The sequence below is a fragment of the Camelus dromedarius genome, chromosome 28 (genome assembly GCF_036321535.1).
Source record: "Camelus dromedarius isolate mCamDro1 chromosome 28, mCamDro1.pat, whole genome shotgun sequence".
Classification (NCBI taxonomy): domain Eukaryota; kingdom Metazoa; phylum Chordata; class Mammalia; order Artiodactyla; family Camelidae; genus Camelus; species Camelus dromedarius.
In genome coordinates this window covers 15,079,319-15,099,320 of record NC_087463.1, presented here as the reverse complement: position 1 = coordinate 15,099,320, position 20,002 = coordinate 15,079,319, and the positions used below count along the sequence as shown (strand labels likewise).

At 42.8% G+C, this 20,002-nt stretch overlaps 1 protein-coding gene across 6 annotated transcripts in view; it reads left to right on the top strand.

The window, feature by feature from the left end:
• Positions 1–20,002, top strand: part of ALPK2 (alpha kinase 2) — a 125,738-nt gene that overhangs the window by 58,752 nt on the left and 46,984 nt on the right. For 5 of the 6 annotated variants that reach the window (XM_064480374.1, XM_031441825.2, XM_064480375.1 and 2 more), the window contains 2 exons: positions 5,778–7,512; positions 8,622–8,687. In XM_064480374.1, coding sequence (XP_064336444.1) covers positions 5,778–7,512; positions 8,622–8,687 — 1,801 coding nt within the window. The remainder of the gene's footprint in view (positions 1–5,777; positions 7,513–8,621; positions 8,688–20,002) is intronic. The other variant, XM_031441826.2, reaches the window with a different exon arrangement.

Genomic DNA, 20,002 nt, shown 5'->3' with positions numbered 1-20,002 from the left:
TCCAAGCTTCATTGCAGTCCCTTCTCTGAACTAGGGACTTCCAGTTTCTTCAAATGTTCTTCCTGCCTCTTTCTCTCCTCTCCTTCTAGGACTCTCACTGTGCAAATGTAGTAAGCTTGGTGGTGTCCCATGGGACTCTATTCACTTTTACTCATTCTTTTGTCTTTCTGTTCCTAAGACTGGATATTCTCAGTCTCAACTGACCATCTTCTGGTTCACTGGTTCTTTCCTCTATCTGCTCCCATCTGTTGTTGAGCCCCTCTAGTGAGTTTTTCACTTCAGTTATTGTACTTTTCAACTTCAGAATTTTTATTTGGTTCTAGTTTATAGTTTCTATGCCTTTATTGAGAACTTGTTCTCTTACTTTCCTTTAGTTCTTTAAATGATCTTAAAATAGCTAATTTAAAGTCTTCATCTAGCAAGTGTAGGGACAGTTTCTATTGACTGCTTTTTTTCCCCCTGTACGTGGGCCACCTTTTATTCTTTCTTTGTATGTCTCATAGTTTTGGTTTCTTTGTGTGTGAAAATGGAACATTTTAAACACTATAATGTGGCAACTATGGAAACCAGATTCTCCCCCATGCCCTGGGGTTGTTGTTGCTTGCTTGTTTAGTGACTTTTCTGAACTTATTCTTTAAAATCTGTATTCTTGTTGTTTGTGGCCACTGAAGTCTCTGCTCAGTTACCTTGGTTGGTAACTAATGATCATACAGAGATTTCCTTAGATGCCGATACCTAATAAGTCTCCCATTTTCTTTGATGGGCTCTGTGCACATATGGGGGGTGGGGTGCCTTCAGCACTCAGCAGACAGTTGGCAAATCTGCTTTAGCCTTCACTTCCTGCTGGTGCAGAGTTTTAATTAAGTTCAGTTAGAGGTGAGAACTTAGTGTCTTCTCAGGTCTTTCCTGAGCACGTGGACTGCCCTGGACACACTCTCAGTCTTACACACGAGCATGGCTTCCTAGATCCCCAGAAATAGGTTGCAACTTTTCGGTGCCTTCTGTGGACATGTCATTCCTCAGCTTTCCCTTTTAATATTTTTGGCTAGCCTATTGTTTGCTTCAGTTGTTTGCTGCTGCCTCTGACTATTGCCTCTGAATTTTTTTATTTTATGAATGCTGTCAGGGAAAACATTGTTCACATTGGGTGAGTTCTGAATCAGGTCACCTAAAGGCAGTCTTGTGAGTAGGGTCTTCCAGGAAACCACTGGACAGGTCAGATAATGATGGTTCCTTGGGAATGGGGCTTTGAAGTTGCTCCAACCCTATTCTGCCCTCTCCATTGGCTGCCAGGCTACTGATTTTCACTATGACTGTGGGCTCTTGGTTCACAAGATGACCGTGGAGTTGGGGTGGGGAGAGGACTAGGGCAAATTAAAATCCCAAAAAAACCCTCGCTCTTCTTATTGAGATTCAGCCGTTTTTCTTGAATAAATGCTACCTAGATTGCCTTTGACTAATTTTCGAGTTCTGAAAAAGTTGATTCAGACCAGTTTTGCCAGTGTTCTTGTTGCGTTTGTAAAGACAACTTCCAGAGGTCCTTATTTTTCCATTTTTGCTGATTCCCTCCATCTTCTACTTCTACCATGAATTTAGCACAGAATTGACTTACATTGTCATGATAAATTAATATTTACATTATTTCCTTAATTCAAAATTTAGAGAACTTGTATCCTCCATTATAAGCTTGATAGTTTCCCAATACTTCAAAATTGTTTTGATAAGATCAGTAGTAATATTAATGAATGTCATTTTTTAAAAATATTGTATATTGAACCATATTGATATTTGGAAGATCTCATGAAAGAAGTTTTTCCAAATGCCCAATACATGATGTTACAAAACCATACATGGGCAAAAGATACAAGTAAAATGCAACATTGACCAATGGATTTTATGGAACAAGTATGAAAACTTCATTGATATGGTTTCAGATTCCACATTGAAGCTAATCTCTGAGTAGTATCAAAGAGATCACATGTGATCATATAAAAAGACCTTTAAAATACTCCTTCCTTTCCCAACTACATACCTGTGTGAGGCCATATTTTCTCCACATACTTCAACCCAAGCAATATATTACATCACATTGTATATAGAAGCAGATACAAAAATCCAGCTGTCTTCCATTAAGCCACAAGCTGTATGAAAAAGAAAAAGTAAAGTAATCCCACTCTTCCAATTTTACTTTGTTCTGGAAAAATATAGGTATTTTTCATAAAAATATTTTATTTATGCCAGTATGTAATGAGTTAAATTTTATTTTTGGAGGAATAAATGAATGTTTTATATTTTTCTCAGCTTTAATTTAAATATGATAAACACTCATGTATATAACCCCCATAAACAAAAGTTCTTTGAGTCCTCAGTTATTTTTGAGGCTTTAAAGGGGTCCTGCCCCCAAAGTGTTTGTGAACCTCTTTTAGACCAATCCAGGGTGTTCAAGCACAGAAGAAGCCCCATGTACTTAGTGTCATAGCATCCCTTTTTCTCTGATACAGAAATGATTAACTTAGAAGGAGCCTAGGGTATTCAGGCAAGATTTTCACAGTAAAGTGGAGGAATGCTGATGCTCCTTCAGCCTAAAGGAGAGGTGTGCAAGGAGAGAATGCAATTAGTTGTTCAGGGAATTTCTGCTGGGATGGTTTTGCATTCCTGTCAAATCACTGTGGGGCACTCAGGTCAATCTGCCAGCATCTTGCAAAGATTCTACACCCCAAACTTATATTCATATCATTTCCGTGGTTCCCAAGAAAGTCCCTTTTTGAACTTCCTTTGCCCTTCTGGACTGCATTATACAACTTGGCAGAGAACTGACATACAAGATTGAGAAATTTATAATATCTCCCCCTGGAGATTTTTAGTCCTTTTAGGGCTGGACATGGTGCCTCCCGCATCTCCTTGAGTCACCATCAGCTCTTCCCATCTTATTAGTACAACTCTTGTCAGTTGACCCATCAGGATGAAAACTTAGGACAGAAATGCTTTATTTGCCAATATGATCTCTTCCTACACCCTGTCACTTCCGTTCCCAAAAGTTTACTTCCTAACAGGGTACCCCGAGCCAGACAGCAGTCAGAGGCTCTGGTTTTCTATCCTAGCTCCACCACTTGTTGACCTCGTCAGTTTGCGGAAAGGACTCGTTTGAGCCCCAGTTTTGCACACAGGGAGCAGCTGGCATGCTGTTTAATAGAGGAGGTGTTCAACAAAGGCTGAGTTCCTTGCTCGATTTTCTCCACCTCCTTGTGAGGACGCTTAGAGATAATTATCTGCGACCTGCCAACCACAAACCATAAATCTCTCAAAGGCATTCATTAGCCAATGAGAAGTTAATTATACTTAATCCAGCTCCCTTTCCTCCCTAGTGTCCTCGGGAGGACTTGTAAATCTTATATCAGCTAAAACACATGTTCCCCCAAATCCCATATTACTAAACACATTCCCCTATCTGCTAATTTAGTCATTCAGAAGTTAAATATACTTAGTCCATTATTTACTCCATAGTTTTCTAAAATTTGTTTTGTTTTCCCTCCTCAGTTCTTGAGAATCCTCTCTGTTCCCTCCTTTGTCTCTTTATTACCTCGTCCTTTGTGCCTCTTGGGTTTGTTTTCTTCTCTTCCTTTCTCTTCTTGCACACAAGTCATAGTGACTTCAGGGTAGCTGGTTTGTCCAGCAGAGGGACCATGACCTGGATAAATCAGAAAATCAGAGTTACGTGGGATTTTTCAGTAGCCCATGGTGCTGTTTTATGCCCCTTGTAAGCTGTTAACTGAGGCCAAATCTCCAAGATCTAATCAGAAAGAGACATGAAGGGAGTGACATGAGCAATGAGAAACTCAAGCAAAGGTCACTTCCTCTCCACACCTCCCTCAGCTTTAACTAAAGAGACCTAAGCTAATTCATGACGATGAGGGTGAGGATGTCTCTAAGGGAGGGCCAAGGACGATTTGTAGCAGACTGTGTTTGGGAACTTTAAAAGCAAATTCTTAGGCCTTCTAACCACAGATTCTGATTCGAGAATTTTGAATGGAGTTTCCTGATGATTCTTCTCCATAATTCTTGGGAAACAGAGGCAACCTGGTCTTAGCACTGCTTCATTTTTTTTAATTGAGTTGTATTTGACATACTACATTGTGTAAGTTGAAGGTGTACAGTATATTGATTTGACACATGTATATTACAGTAAGACTGTCCTATCAGCATTAGCTAATACCTTGATCACATCACGTAATTATAATTTTAGCACTTCCACATCCTTATAGAGAACAAGTGGCATAAAGTTTCTGCTTTGCAAAGCCCCTTCACATTGATTTTGTCATTTGAACCTTGTGAAACAGACAGGAGCAGGTACTGTTTCCCCCAGAAAGTTGCCCTAAATGTTAGTCTCCCTGTGCTGTTGGCCAAGGCAAATCCACATATCAGCTGTGGGTCTGGCTTGGCCAGCCTCCACCACCCCTACCAATTACCAACAAAACAAGGTATTAATGAAATTGGAATTAGTCTATGATTTCTGAAAATGAGGTCTACATGAGCGGGCACCCAACGATTGAGGGCTTATGAGCACATGATGAGCTCAGTAAGCAAAGAGGTCCATGCGGAAAGGAAGAGAGAGGATCAGGAAGACTGTGTCCCGTTGCTGTGAGCATCTAATGCTGACCCTCCTGGGTTAGATATTTGTGTACCTTTTACACACATCAGTCAGTAAAGATCTGAGCATCGTCTTTAAGTCTGAGTTAGACCCTCAGCTCCTGCCTTCTGTGAGATCCTTTTTTTTTCCTTGATGGAGGTACTGGGGATTGAACCCAGGACCTTGTGCATGCTAAGCATGAGTGCTACCACTGAGCTATTACCCTTCCCTGCAACTGCTGCCTTCTGAAAATGGTTGACTTCTGAGCTGAATGATACACAGAGTGAGATCAGCAGTGCTACATCCACAGTGGGGTCAAATGAGATAAGTAAGAGTGCAAATCATGAAGCAAGGTTAACAAGATTTTATTGGGACTGCAGACCCTGGAGCAGGGTCCAAGTGGGAAAGGTCAGCAAAGCAGGTCAGGCTCCAGGCACTGTGTGGCTCCAGTCAATAAAGAGAGGGGCGGCAGAGCACTGTCTCTCCTGGAGCAGGGAGAGCAGGCTTGGCGTGATCCAGGATTCAGTTTCTTCCCTGCTGGGCCAAAGCCGAACACCTGGCTTGGTCTTGGTTAGGCTGGCATGTGGGTGTGGGCTTCCAGCCAGAGGGATTCAAGGCTGTGGTTTAAACTTTATAGTCATGTTAAATTACAGAGGAAACTGCACCGTTCTTCATACACATAATCCTGGTATGGTATCTTTACAGCCTCCTGGCAGGAACCATGCCTTCTTAGCATGGTCTAAAAAATGTCAGTCATTGATCATGCTTTTCCTCTATAGGACTTGGAATACTTCAGTTATTTGTGTACAATGCCTCACTCCAGAAAATAATGCTTTTTCAAATTCCCATTACATAAAAAGTGACTTAAAATAAAAGGAGAGAAGAAGAAGCTAGAATATAAAACGTTTTCCCATTCATCTAAGTAACTCTCAGCATTTTCAGTTTGGGGTAAGATTGTGGAAAGTCTGAAGGGAGAATGCTGAGCATCCTGGCCAGTTGCCTCTGACCACAAACCCCTTCCCAGGGAGATCATAGGTTTCCCTGAGCACAGTAAAAGCATAGACATTTTCTGTATGTGTCACGATGTAAGAAAACACAGGCATGCCCATCCAAATGCGGCAAACTTACCTGTGTCTGCTCTTCATCCTAGCTGTACCCAGAATGACGCTGCTGTTTATCAAATATCTGCTAAAAACTGTTTTGGGATGATCTGCTGTTCTGCTTCCATTGAAGTTGAGTGCTCGTCGGAGAATCTGCAACTCCCTCCTAACCCGAAAGGTGAAGGAGACACAGGTTGGACACATGAAACAGAGACATATGAGCAGGAGAGCACAAATCAAACTGATGAGAAAGAGCATCCTTATAAGGAAGAAGAAAGTATTGCCTCGGGCACTCCCATGCCCGCTGACTCCCCCTCCTCCACGTTCAATGGTTTGTGCTCATTGCAGTCATTGGCCAATGATGACATTGGTGCATCCAGTTCTGAAAATCCCTTGGATGTTAAAGACGTGAGGCAAACTGAAGAGGCTTGTGATCCAAATAAAACAGAGGAAACTGCAGATGGGTGGCTTTTTCCTAAGTCAAGTCATATTCCCGATAAACAAGCTGTGTTTTGCCACGGGACAGTGCATTCCAAAGTATCAAGGTTAATGGATGGTGCCTTAGACAATGATGGCCCTAAGGATGAAGCCTTAAACTCTAGTCACCAAAATCCCAAAACCCAGAAGTACATCAGCTTCAGTGTCCCACTGACGGAGGCCACGCCCTCCGCTTCCCCAGGTGACAGGGCCACCATCCGCAAGCCAGTCAGCCCACCGGTTTCCAGCACCGACTCTGACAGTGATTATGAACTTTGCCCAGAGATAACCCTAACCTACACCGAGGCATTTTCAGATGATGACCTGGAGTATCTGGAATGTTCCGATGTTATGACAGATTACTCTAATGCCGTTTGGCAAAGGAACCTACAGGGGACTGGGCATGTTTTTTTATTAGAAAGCGATGACGAAGATGTGGAATTCAGTGAGCGTGGCCTGGGTGGGTGTGAGCATCTCCTCAGTGAAATGGGTTGTGGGCCTCGGGTGTCGGGTAACACCCGGCCTATGGATGCCACTGCTGGCCTCTGCGGTTATCACTCACCACCCCAAGAAGTGGGGGTGAGGAGCAGCCGAGCCTGCACACACAGTGCCTCACCCCTGCAAACAGGGATGACTCTGACTCTGGGACCTCACCAGGATGGAGTGGCGACGGTGACCGACCAGGGCAGATATAAACCTCCCTCTGCTCCGGAGGCTGCTGAAAATGGTTATCCAGGAATTCAGGGAGAATCCAGAGACAGCTGCCACGCAGGAGAGGAATTCGCCGGTGACAATCTGCTAAACGTGGACAAAGCAGTGACAGGGAGAGAGAGGAAGCGCTCATCGGGTGAGTTAGGAAAATCAGGGATGAACCAGTGTTTGGAGACCGTGGCCGAGAGAAGAGCAGAGGGGAAAGACTTACTGAGCAGGAGGGGCTCAGAGAAACCTGCCAGGGTGAGGCGACCAGGGATCAAGGGGAAACCCAGGAAGCTGAGCCCCAGCCTGGGAGAGAGTTCAACAGAAGCCCCTCCTCATTGCCTCTATCCCAAAGGACTTGTTAAGCACTCACTAACCCCGAGTGATAAAAGAGAGAGCTCCTGTGCCAGAGCAGAGGGTGCTGCCTTGAATCCCCAGATCCATGCAGAAGGATGTGTTCTTCCAACCCAAGCAGAGCAAGAAGCAAAACCCCTGCAGACTCCACCAGGCTCACTCTCCAAACGAGGGAAGCTGGACTTCCAGGCAGAAGGGGTGTGGGTTAAAAATGTGTTTGAAACAAGCCAGGTTCCAGACTGCAGTGATCATCCTCAGGTAAGGCTTCTCTTTTTAAAAATTACAAGCTAAAGTGTGTGTGTGTGTGTGTGTGTGTGTATTTCCCTTTACTTCACACTCACAATTGCTGTACCACAATGTACATCAAAATAATTCTCCCAAAACCATCAGGGTACTTGTGAATGACAGGGGCTGCTGCTGGGAAGGAAATCTGGATTTGAAAAAAGACCCAGATAAACCCTAAGCCATCCTAATTATAGCAAAAGACAGATAGAAGTAAGAGGCACTAATGGGATACTGGACAGCTGGAAAAAGAAATCCGATATTTTGTCTACTGCATGTGTTTTACCAGGCAATGTCACTATTCAGAAAGTTTTTCAAGCAAATGTTTTGGGTGTAGCCTTTAAAAAAAAATCAAAACATGCTTTTTAGTAATTTGGGGGGCACTTTGAAAACTGATAAATGCTGTCTTTAATCGGAATTGATAGTACAAATGGAAGATCTCAGTGTCTACAAGATTTGCAGAATTCACTTAATGATGCTAAGCAAAATAGACGAAGTAGATTTTGCTGTGCTCAAAAATCACAGTAGATTGTTGAATGAATTTCTGTTTTATTTTCTTTTTCTTAGGCGACAAAGTATAAAAAAACACTGCAGGAAGTAAAACAAAAACTTTTACTCTATTTCTGATTTGGGGATATATTTGAAAGAGATGGAATTAAATTAGTGGGACTAATTAATATATAAAAGACATTACGCTCGGTATATGAATTTATTGTATTTTTAATTTTAAAGGGTTCCAAATGGGCTTAGAGCTGATGCTGTACTGTGGCCAAGATTTGACTTTTATAATGCCTAAGGACAGTTATTTATCAAGTATTTTTACTATGCCTCTGTTCTCCCTTGTTTTTGTAGAAGACTAGATATACTCCAAAGAAAGTAAAATATTCCCCAGTGCATTCAAAGGTACTGAACTCCCTCTGTGAAAAAGTGAAAACTTAATACATTGCTTTCTAAAGATCCAGTCATAAAACAGCCAATCTAAAAAGCTCCAGATCTGAGGTAGCTTTTTCCTGACCAAACTGGAAAAATTCCACTGGCCAAATTAGCCACATCAAGGCCATGTTTCTACTTTACTTTTTACGCAGGAGAGCCAGCTTCGTCCTATTTGGTTGCTTCACACACCAGTGAGTGACCACAGATTCATGCCCAGGGTAAGTTTATGGAGGTGGTTTGGCCAAATAGTAGTAGACAATTAAGTTACAGTGTTAAATTTTCCATGTCAGTAAACATAGCATTTCTTTTTCTACTCATAAAATGTTCTCCCTGGCTTAGCCAAGTGCCTTTTTACAGTTGTTTATCCATGTTGAGCATTTCATGGGGCAAATTACTTTAATTATTAAAGGTTGTGGGTTAGGTGGAGAGTGGGGTGCAAAGTGGCCTAAAAAAAGTTAGTGGAGGGGAGGGGGCTATTGACAATGTTAGTTTCAGACCCACCACTGTGGGAGGTAATTTCTAGCTCTCTCAACTGCCCAAAACTGAGAGGTGCTAAAGGAAGGAGCCCCCTTTGTCATCCTCAGCTGCACCTTAAACTGAAGTCTGAGATGGAGGGCCCTGGGGCCCAACAAGCTCACTTGTTTCCCGGCAATGCAGCGAAGTAAAACGGGCCACCTCTGGGACCAAGCTTGTCTGTCTTGCACCCACTCTTTCTCTATCAAAGTCCTTAAGGGACCTCCTGCTTACACACTCACACCTTCATGAGTGCACACCCACTTCGCCAGCTGTCAGCTCAAGGCTCGATCTGTGTTTAGACAGAGGCAGTTATCTCAGGACCATGAAGGTGACTTTTTAAAAAGCTCGCATTCTGCAGATAGAGTGGGGACCATTTCTCACTTTGCTATTCTCAGTAGCAGAACTGACCTCTCACTCAAGGGACATCAGTAGAAGCTGTATATTCAAGAACAGTTCTGTGCAGCCCGCAGATGGAAATAGGATCTCTGTATCTGTGGCATTTATTGACCCTTGACTAAAGCAGGAACATTTTGCCACAGGGTTAGTGGCATAGTGTGTGCACATTCTTAAACCCATGCAAAAAGTTACTCTCTAATGTAGGTGCCTGTGTTTCTTACACACGTACACAACATAGCCAAATTTACAGCAGATGGGTAAATATCATTGCAAATGTGACTCAAAAGCATTAGGGGGTCATTGGAACCATATCAAATTTTTAATAAAACTGCTGAAAAAAAAAACCAAGATTGGTGAATCTTTCCATAATGAAGTCAAAGTCAAAAGACATTTAAAATATTTATTCTCAGACATCTGAGGCTTGGGAACTTAAAATTGGAAATGGTTAAAAAATCCTTGGTTGGGGGTTAATATTGATAAATTTGCCCACTCTTGCCTCTTGCCTGATTCACTTACCTTTAAGGTGACCAGCAGGAGAAGCAGTGACCAGCATCTTATCTTTTACTGTTTGATCTTCATCTGTGTATTGCTTTTAGCTTTCTGAGAAAAGCTCTATTACCTCTAACCCTGCGTTGTAAGAACAAGGCTAACATGTAGCCTGAACTATCTCCAGGAGTCCTTGCTTCCTGTCTTCCTTTCCCAGTTCTCTAAGGCCATCTTGTTCTGCTTTGTCTTGAAATAGTGCTTACCCAGGCTAGGATTGGAAAGCCCCCAATTTCTCTACATTTATGGAGGATTCCCAAATTAATCCCAGGTTGGGAGTGGAAAACAGAGAGGGTACCCCAGGCTAACTTGAATCATCTTCAAGGGTCACATCGCCAATCCTTCTCCTTGGTTCTCATCTCGCTTTCTTGATCCAACTCAGAGGTGAAGCCTGCCAGTCTGCCCATCTTAAGTTTCCCTGAAGCCACGCTGGCGTAAGATCATCCTCACTCTTAAATCAGAAGTTCTGTGTCTGTCCCTCTGCACAGCTGCCCCGCTTCGCCCCAGAGAGATTTGCGTTTCTCTTTGGGATCCTGAGCTCTCAAGTGTACAGTGTGGAAATATATTCTTAGATTCTGATAGTTAAGAATCGCCCTGACTGCGAATCAGCACTAGGCAGAGAAGGTGAGCTCCATGGTGACAGGGGGTTTGGTTACTGTGTTTTATTCACTGATATGTCCCAAGTCCTTGGAAGAGCACTGGCCACATAAGAGGCACTCAGTAATTGAACGAGTAAGTAGCCACTCGGCACTGAATTCCAAGTATAGGCAGGTATGAGTCTAGTAGTCACTGGTCTCAACTGCTTTATGGCCTCATTGTCATAAGTCCTTTCCTTGGTCTCCTTCATACCAACTTTCCACTAGGAAATTGCCCCCCATTGCTCTTCTGGCCCTGGGAATGGATTGGTTTGTGCTGAGCCATCCACACCTTGCACTTGGCTTCCCTTGTGAATGCTGGTGATTCACATACAACCTTGACCTTATCAGCGCCTTATCAGCTCTCATAAATTGCTAACTATATCCAGAAACATCTAACCACTTCCCCCCTAACATTCAGGACCTGTTTTCTTATTGCTTCTGTCTACCCCTGGGAGGCAAAGCAGACATACTCATGGATTTCCGTATCTGGAAAATGAAGCATTTTCTCAGACAGGGTGTGTTTCTCCCATCCTCTTCTCTGGAATGCCTTCACTTGGCTTGTTGCTACTCAGCTCACCTGAGCCTTTAAGGCCAAAGTGCAGGGTCCTTCAAATTGTACTCCCCCTGAAGTGCTTTCCTCATCCCTAACCATGATTTCTCCTTCTGGAGAAACAGCATTTGTGCCTGCATTCTTTGTATAACATGGTGGGCTCTGGACCTGAGTTTGGTTCCTGCCATATTGCTTTCTGAGGCTGCGCCCTGGGAAAAACTACTTACGTTCTCCCAGCCCCAGTTTCCTCTTCTACAACAGAAATAATAATAATAACCACCACCACTACCTCACAGAGTGTTGTGTGGATTAAAGTCTTCCATGTAAAGAGCTCAGCACAGTACCTGTTATGCAGTTAACATTTAATAAGTATTATCATTTTTTGGTTTATTATTTACCTTCTTAATACATATGTCTCTTCTCATATTAAAGACTGGCTACAAGAGGTTTTAGACTATTTTTAATTGAAAATGTTGATGAGATAATTGTACATGTGCATATAGTTGTAAGAAATTAGACAGAGAGATCATTGTACACTTTGCCTAGTTTCCCCCAATGCTCACGTTTGGCAAAACTATAGTATAATCTTCACAACCAAGACATTGACATTGATACATGTACTGATCTTATGCAGATTCTCCCAATTTCACTTGTACTTGTATGTGTGTGTGTATATTAAGAAATGTGTCGCCTGTGTAGGCTTGTGTGATAAATGTGGTAGGAAACTTTATGTCAATCTAAGTTCAGCCTAGTAGCTAGGCAGGCGGTGTCATAACACGGTCTATGGCAGCTTGAAATGCGTATGGCCACCCAGTGACAGGCAGGGCACATTGTAGGTCTCCAGTAAATTTCTTTTAAAGCATAGGCAAATGCAAGCAGAAAATCTAAACCTTCTTGCAATATAGTTTTTGTGTATGGGACATAACCTGAGATTTGAATTTATTTGCATAATAAAATGCTAACACTGACGCAGGAAGGTGGATAAGCCAGCTCTCTGCCGATGATGGGAAGGACAGAAATTTATAATCACTCATCTCTCAGCACGTGTAGGTCGCACCTCTTGTCAGCACCATTCCATGGCTGACCCAGGGAGTAACACAAACATTTGTTTTGTTTTTAATCACAAAGCCCACTGAGCTGCTTCTGCCAAAAGCCATTACCATCCTGGACCTGCAAGACCGTTGACTGCTCGGGCTCAGGGCAGTCATTGTGCTCAGTCGGTGTTGAAAAATCAGTGGAAGTTCATCAGTACCTCCAGCCTTGCTCCTCGCAGTGTGGTCTGCAGACCAGCTTGTCAAAATGCAGAAGCTCAAGCCCCGCCCCAGTCTTGCTGAATCAGAATCTGCAATTTTAACCCAATTCCTCGGAGATAGGTATGCACACTGACGTTCCCAAAGTCCTGGTCTGCAAGAGGAGCTCTTTCCCAGTTAGAAATACCCTAGGGCAGTCATCTCAATCTAGCTGCACCTGGGATCCCCTGGGACCTTAAACCATTCTGATGCCTGAGTATCCCCCTTCTCCACATTCTGATGTAACTTGGTTTGCCGTGTGGCTTGGGCATTGAGGGTTTTAAAAGCTCCCAGATCTGCAGTACCTCCAAGGTTGAGAATCTTAGCTTTGCTTTAGAACCATCCCTGGTATTTTCTAAATATACAGGTGACTAACCCCCCTCCCTTTTCTGAGGTCCACATTTTGGTGGGTCTAAGGCTTCTGGGGAGTGGAATGCAGATGTTGACCTGCGGACTCCAGGTCCCAGCCTGGCAGAGCAGGGTTGCACAGAGCTAAAGCTTGTACCCCTCATGGAATTCTGGAGTACCCTCGCCCCTGATTTCCTGCAATCTTAGCTGAGGAAAAAAGTGCCAGATGATGCAAAACTACTTTTTAAATAGAGGCCACACGTAAGTTGTTTCTGCTTTGGAGCAGTGTCTGTACTACCTCACTTTCTGCAAAATCACACGCTTAAAAATGTCACATCTGCTGGGGAAAATAGTATTCCCCACAGGTTACTTCATAAACAAGCCATTTAAAAACTGGACAAAAGCAAAAAATGTACCAGGAAGCTCCTCGGGCCATGCAGGGAGGTGGCTCAGGTGTGCCCGTGGCCGCCGTGGCAGAGATAAAACACAAGATCACTGACTGGGGCTGCTGGCAGCCCTTCTGCTAGAGCAGCTGGAGGGGCTTGACATGAAGACTGACCTGCATCTCTGTGGGGCTGTGTGTGAAGCTGGGCCTGGGAGGCGCATCCTGCCTTCAGACAGATACCCTTGCCTGGGGTGCGCCTCTTAGGAGGGAGGAATGCGGCGTTTTAAATTTTATCAAAGTAAAACCAGAGAGGGTCCCTGCTGCCCAGGCAAAAGCTGAGTTAAATGCTATTCCCTTTCCTGCTCGAGATGCTATGAATCAGCCAGCTATTCAGGGCCCCTTCGCCTCGGAAAAGTCTCCCGTGAACCAACGCAGCATCTACGTTATCCTGACGTCACCCCTGTTGACTGATCTAATGGGGCTACCTCATAGCACAGACTCCCCTCCCCCAGGAGGCAGGAAGACCCCCCAACTTCTGCTCAGGTGTTCTGGGTCCTCAGGGCACCTCATCAGAGTGAGGGCCCGGATTCCTTACACTGGAGTCACCTGCTAAGATGTGTGTGTAAAAATACAGATCTCTTACACACTACTACATATAAAATAAACAACAAGGACTTACTGAATAGCACAGGGAACTATATTCAGTTCCTTGTAATAACATATAATGGAAAGGCATCGGAAAAAAAATAGATGTATATGTATAACTGAATTACTGTGCTGTACACCTGAAACTAACGTCCACTTCAATAAGAAACAAAATTTTAAAAGATAAAAATACAGATCTCTGACCCGTAAAAGTCTTTTACCCCAGACTTGTATCTGCACCTTCAATGAGCTCTCTCGGTGATTCTCATGAGCAGTAGAATTTAAGTCAGGTCTTAATTAGACCAAGACCTAGAGTGAATGCAACTGGAGGTGTTCCTGTAAAGAGCCACAGGATTTTGGGAACAATAGGAAGTTGAGAGCTTGTCAAGTGTTACCCTTTCACCCTAAGAGGAAGAAAACCTTGTGATTTCTATTTTTCTCTGCTTTCTAGTTGGCTTGCTCTAAATGCAGCTTGTACTTCACCTGTCCGACCACTGAAATAAATACAGATCCTGATTTATTGTAACTAATCCAAAACAGGTGCGCCATCTACAGCTGAGTTTTATTTTCAGGAGTAATTCGGTGACAAGAATTTGGGTGTCAGCAGTAGAGGCTGGTGAGGGTCCTTTGCCTGCGAGGGTCAGTTTTAGTCCCTGCAGCAAATCTCTCATCACTGCTGTGGGTAGGAGCTGAGTGCCAGAGACGTGCCTTACTGGTCTTTTTTTTCACTGTGACTGAAAATGGACTTGCTTCACTGAAATGGGATGGAAAAAATATTGCGCTAACCAACCTTATAGCAATACAAATGATAAAGCTGTGGTGGTCAAAACAGTATGGTGACAGCCCCAGATAGATAAATAGATAAACCAGACCGAGTAGAGAGTACAGAATCAGACCCAGGAGTATATTAGAATTTGATTTATGATAGAAATAGCCTGTCAAATTTCAGGGAAGAAACAAAATCTTCAATGTGGACACATTTCCCCATCCATATAGGGGACAAAAAATAAGACCAGTATCTTACAGTGGACTTCAAACTCCAGCTGGATCTCTAAGTGTAATATAAAAAACCCAAATTATAAACTACTGGAAAAAATATTGGAAACTATGACCTTGAAAGACTCAAGATCTTCTTGGGATGCAAAGCAACAACAACAAAAATCTTAAGAGTTTTGATTACATCCAATCAAATTTTTATGTCGCAAAAAATACCATGAATAAAATTAAATGAAATTGACATGCTGGGAAAATATGTAGAACATATGTAATAGACAAAGGTTAATTTCTAAAGCATATGAAGAACAAACAGATAAGAAAACTACCCTTAACAGCTGAATGAAAAAGGTAAAGGTAAATAATTATGAAGTTCATAGAAGAGGGATATAAATGGTTACTAAACCTATGAGAAGATGTAAAACCTTATAATTAGGAAAAATATAAATTTTAAAAATATAACATTTTCACTAAGAAAGAAGGCCAAGATCAAGGGGTCAGCAGAGCTGGTTTTTCCTCGGGTGTCTCTCCTTGACTTTTGGAGGCCACCTTGTCACTGGGCATTTGTGTGGCCATCTCTCTGTAGGTGCATGTGTCTGAGGTCTTTGTCCTAATCTCCTCTTATAATGACACCAGTCATGCTGGATTCAGGGCCTCCCTAATGACCTTATTTTACCTTGTTCACCTCTTAAAAGTCCCTGTCTCCAAATACAGTCACGCTGTGGGGTACTGGGCTTAGGGGTGGGGGTGGGGGGCATCATTCAGCCCTTAACAAATAGTTTATAAATCTCTCACTGACCATCTTTGGGGCATAGGTCACTGAGAATTGGGATCTGGAAAGTCAGCATTTAACTACCTCAAAACTCAGGATGGGGAAATCTCACAATTCTGGAAAAGCCAACATGCCCCCATTTCTTCTCCCTATGGAATGAGGGTGTCAGGATGCTGGCTGAGGGGCCACCGCAGCAGATCGCCCAGGTCCAGAGAGTGCTGGGCAGAAAAATGGCCCCCAAAGATTAAGCCCATGCCCTAGTCCCCAGTACCTGTGACTATGTTACCTGACATGGCAAAAGGGACTTTGAAGATGTAACTTAAAGGTTTTGAGATAGGAAACTACGCTGGATTTGCCAGGGGTCTAAATGTAATCGTAAAGGTTGTTCTAAGTGAAAGAGGGAGGAAGGAGAGTCAGAGGGAGATTGGAAGATGCTGTGCTGCTGGCTTTGAAGATGGAGGAAGGGGCCATGAGTGGAGGAATGCTGACAGCCTCTGGAAGCTGGAAAAGGCAAGGGGTTTCTCCTCTGGAGCTTCCAGAAGGAATGCAGCCCTGCTGATACCTTGATTTGAATCCAGTGAGATCTACGATGGACTTCTGGCTTCCAGAACTGTCAGATAATAAATTTGTACCATTTTCAGTGACTATGTTTGCAGTTAATTCATTAGAGCAGCCACAAGAAACTAATAGAGACAGAAAGGATAATTTTAAAACAAATTTAAAGCAAGTCAGGATAGCCTTCTTCAGGCTTTTACTTTAGACACCAGAGAAGGAGCCCATTCGTGACACAGACTTTGTAAATTCCAGTTGTCATTGGCTTAGGAAATCTGACATGGAAGAGAAAACAAGAAAAGTGGCAATTCTGCCTAGAATGGGGCCAGCTTTATCTAAAGTAAGGATATTTTGAAGCTCAGGAAGCCTCCAAGAGAAAGGGCAGAGTCATGACTCCACAGCTACTCCTCTCTAGAGCCCCGGGTCCCTTTCAGGACTCTGCCTGGAATGTCTCCATGTCTACACTGGTGTCCTGAGGCACTGCTGGCCTGAGAATGCCTGTGAAATGGCTGGACTACAGGAGGAAGCGTTCTGGGAAGGTCATGCCCAGCTCTAGCCTTCTGACCTCAGGGCAGTCAAAGGGGCTGGGACGGTGCAGAGGAGGCTGGGGCCCACGGAGCAGCCTCCAGTGCAGGGTTTCTCAAACTCCATGCTGCTGACATTCGGGCTGGATGATTCTTTGTTACGGGCAGCCGTCTTGTGTGTTGTACGGTGTTCAGCAGCATCTCTGGCGAGTAGCCACCTCTCCCCCTCATCCCTACCCCAGTTGGCACCAAGAATGTAACCAGACATTGGCAAATGTCCCCTGGGGTGGGGGTTGCAGCAAAAATCATCCCGTGTTGATTACCTCTGGCTAAATTCTGTACCCTCACTAGTGACAGCTGGGGAAAAAGTTATTTCATCTAAACCAGCACTGTCCAATGGAAATTTCATGTGCAAGCCACATATGGAAATTTGTGTAAGTATGTTCATAAGCTGTGCCACCATGGCCACTATTTAATTCCAGAGTATTTCCATCACCCCCCAAAGATGACTGTTAATCATATACATTAACAGCCGCTCCCTATTCTCTCTGCACTCTCCCTTGGCAAACCCTAATTTCTGTCTCTGTAGATTTGCCTGTTCTGGACATTTCATATACAGGCATATCTCGTTTTATTACTTTTCACTTTATTGTGCTTTGCAGCTACTGCTTTTTTTTTTTTTTGCTGATTGAAGGTTTGTGGCAACCCCACGTTGAGCAAGTCTATTAGCACAATTTTTCCAACAGCATTTGCTCACTTCGTGTCTCTGTATCACATATTAGTAATTCTTGCCATATTTCAAACTTTTTCATTATTTTTATATATGTTATGGTGATCTATGATACGGACCTTTCTTGTTACTACTACAACTCACTGATGACTCAGATGATGGTTAGCATTTTTTAGCATTACATTATTTTTTTAACAGAGATACATGCATTTTTAGATGTAATGTTATTGCACACTTAATAGACTACAGTATAATGTAAACATAGCTTTTATGTACACCAAGAAGCCAAAAAATCCGTGTCACTCACTTTATTGTTATTTTTGCTTTATTGCGGTGGTCTGGAACCAAACCTGTGACATCTCTGAAGTCTGCGTGTAATTGGAGTCATATAATTTATGGGGTTTTTGTCTGCCTTTTTACTTAGCATAATATTCTCAAGAGTCATCCACGTACAAGCATCTGTCAATACTTCATTCCTTTTCAAGGCTGAAGGATATTACATTGTATGGATATACCACACTTATTTTTGTCCATTTGTCAGTTAATAGGCATTTTGGCTGTGTCCACTTTGTAGCTATTTTGGATAATGCCACTATGAACATTTATGTACAAGTTTTTGTGGGGACATATGTTTTCAGTTCTCCTGGGTAAACACCTCGGAGTGGAATTGCCCAGTGACTCTATGTCTAACCTTGAGGAAGCCGCCATGCTGTTTTTCAAAGCAGCTGCATCACTTTACATTCCCGCCAGCAGTGTATGAGGGCAAGCCAGGTATATAATTTTAATATTTTTTGGAAGCCACATTTTTTTAAGTGGCAATTTATTTTTATTTATTTTATTTAATTTGGGGGTGGTGGTGGTGGTAATTCAGCTTATTTATTTATTTATTTTTTAATGGCAGTCCTGGGGATTGAACCCAGGACCTCGTGCATGCTAAGCACACACTCTACCACTGAGCTAGACCCTCCCGCTTTGAAAGCCATATTTTTTTTTAAAGTTCAAAAGTTCAGATGAAATAAACCTTAATATTGTATTTTATTACCTCAATTTAACCAAATATTATTTCAACATGCAATCTATATAAGCTACTGATGAGATATTATACTTCTTTTTTTGCTATTGAGTCTTCAAAATCTGGTTTGTAATTTTACACTTAGAGCATTATCTCAATTTGGATGCTAACTAGTCATTGAAAATACTTGGTCTGTGTTGAGATTTCATGAAATTAGCAGTTGAAAGAGTAGATTCACATACTCAAATTGTTCTGAACCTACTTAAATTTTTTCCTAACTGAATCACTCGTGTCATGTAAAAATTTTACATGTAAATTAATTAAAATTAAACAAAAATGTAAATTCAGTTCCTTAGTTGCACCACACACATTTCAAGCACTCACTAGCCATATATGGCTAAAGCTTTCTGGATTGGGCAGCCCAGCTCTAAGTTATTTCTTGTTGTGATGGTGATTTTTAAAAAGCATACTGCTCCAGGCCTCAAGCTTGGTTTTGTTTTCTCTTCTACAGCTGATCCAGTGACAGGCTATGATTTTCTCTCCCTTTTTAAAAAAATAGACTTTCTCTTTTAGAGCAGCTTTACATTCACAGCAAAACTGGTCAGAAGGTACAGAGATTTTCCATTTACCGCCCCCCCCGCCCCTCTCCAACTATTAACATTCTCCACCAGAGTGATACATTTGTTAAAATCAGTGAACCAACACTGAACATCATTAATACCCAAAGTCCATGATTCACATTACGGCTCACTCTTGGTGTACATTCAGTGGGTTGTTTTTTTTTTTTTTAACTTTATTTATTTATTTTACAATACCATATTTTTAAAATTGCAGTTATAACTGATGTACAGTGTTACATGATATAGGTATACAATACAGTGATTCACAATTTTCAAAGGTTACACTCCACTTATAGTTATTATAAAATATTGGCCCTGTTCCCCATGTTGCACAGTACCTCCTTGTATCTTCTTTTATATCTGATCGTTTGTACCTCTTAATCCACCACCTCCATCTTGCCCCTCCCCTTCCCTCTCCCCACTGCTAATCACTAGTTCCTTCTCTACATCTGTGAGTCCATTTCTTTTCTGTTGTAGTAACTAGTTTGTAGTATTTTTTTAGATTCCTCATGTGATACAGGATTTGTCTTTCTCTGTCTGACTTATTTCACTTAGCATTACGTAATGTACAACGACACGTACTCACCATCGCAGTACGTAATGCTATTTGAAAGGAAAGGGCTGCTTCCTGTGTGTTACGCGCTCCTAGCTGAGGTCTACCGGTTTGGAACACGTGGCAAGCAGCAGCAGCTGTCCCCCTGCGAGCCCCTCCAGCCTCCCACCCGCACCCTGTGCAGACCTTATTTCTCATGACAAGCTCTAACGGAGGCAGCCCCCCCCCTCCCCACTGCCAGGGCCTCCGTGTCCCAGTTGGCATCCTGGCAGCCCTGTGGCTTGTTGGGCTGGCTCCACAGTGTCTCTTGTATCATTTTAAAAAACAACATGCCACCCTGCCCCCAATCCATCTATCGGGTTGCTGTCAAGCTACAGGACAAAAGAGGACACATTCCGGCCACATTGGAGGTCACAGGTTCTTGGGCTGGGGAAATCCAATGTGGAATAGAAAGCTGGGGAGTGGGA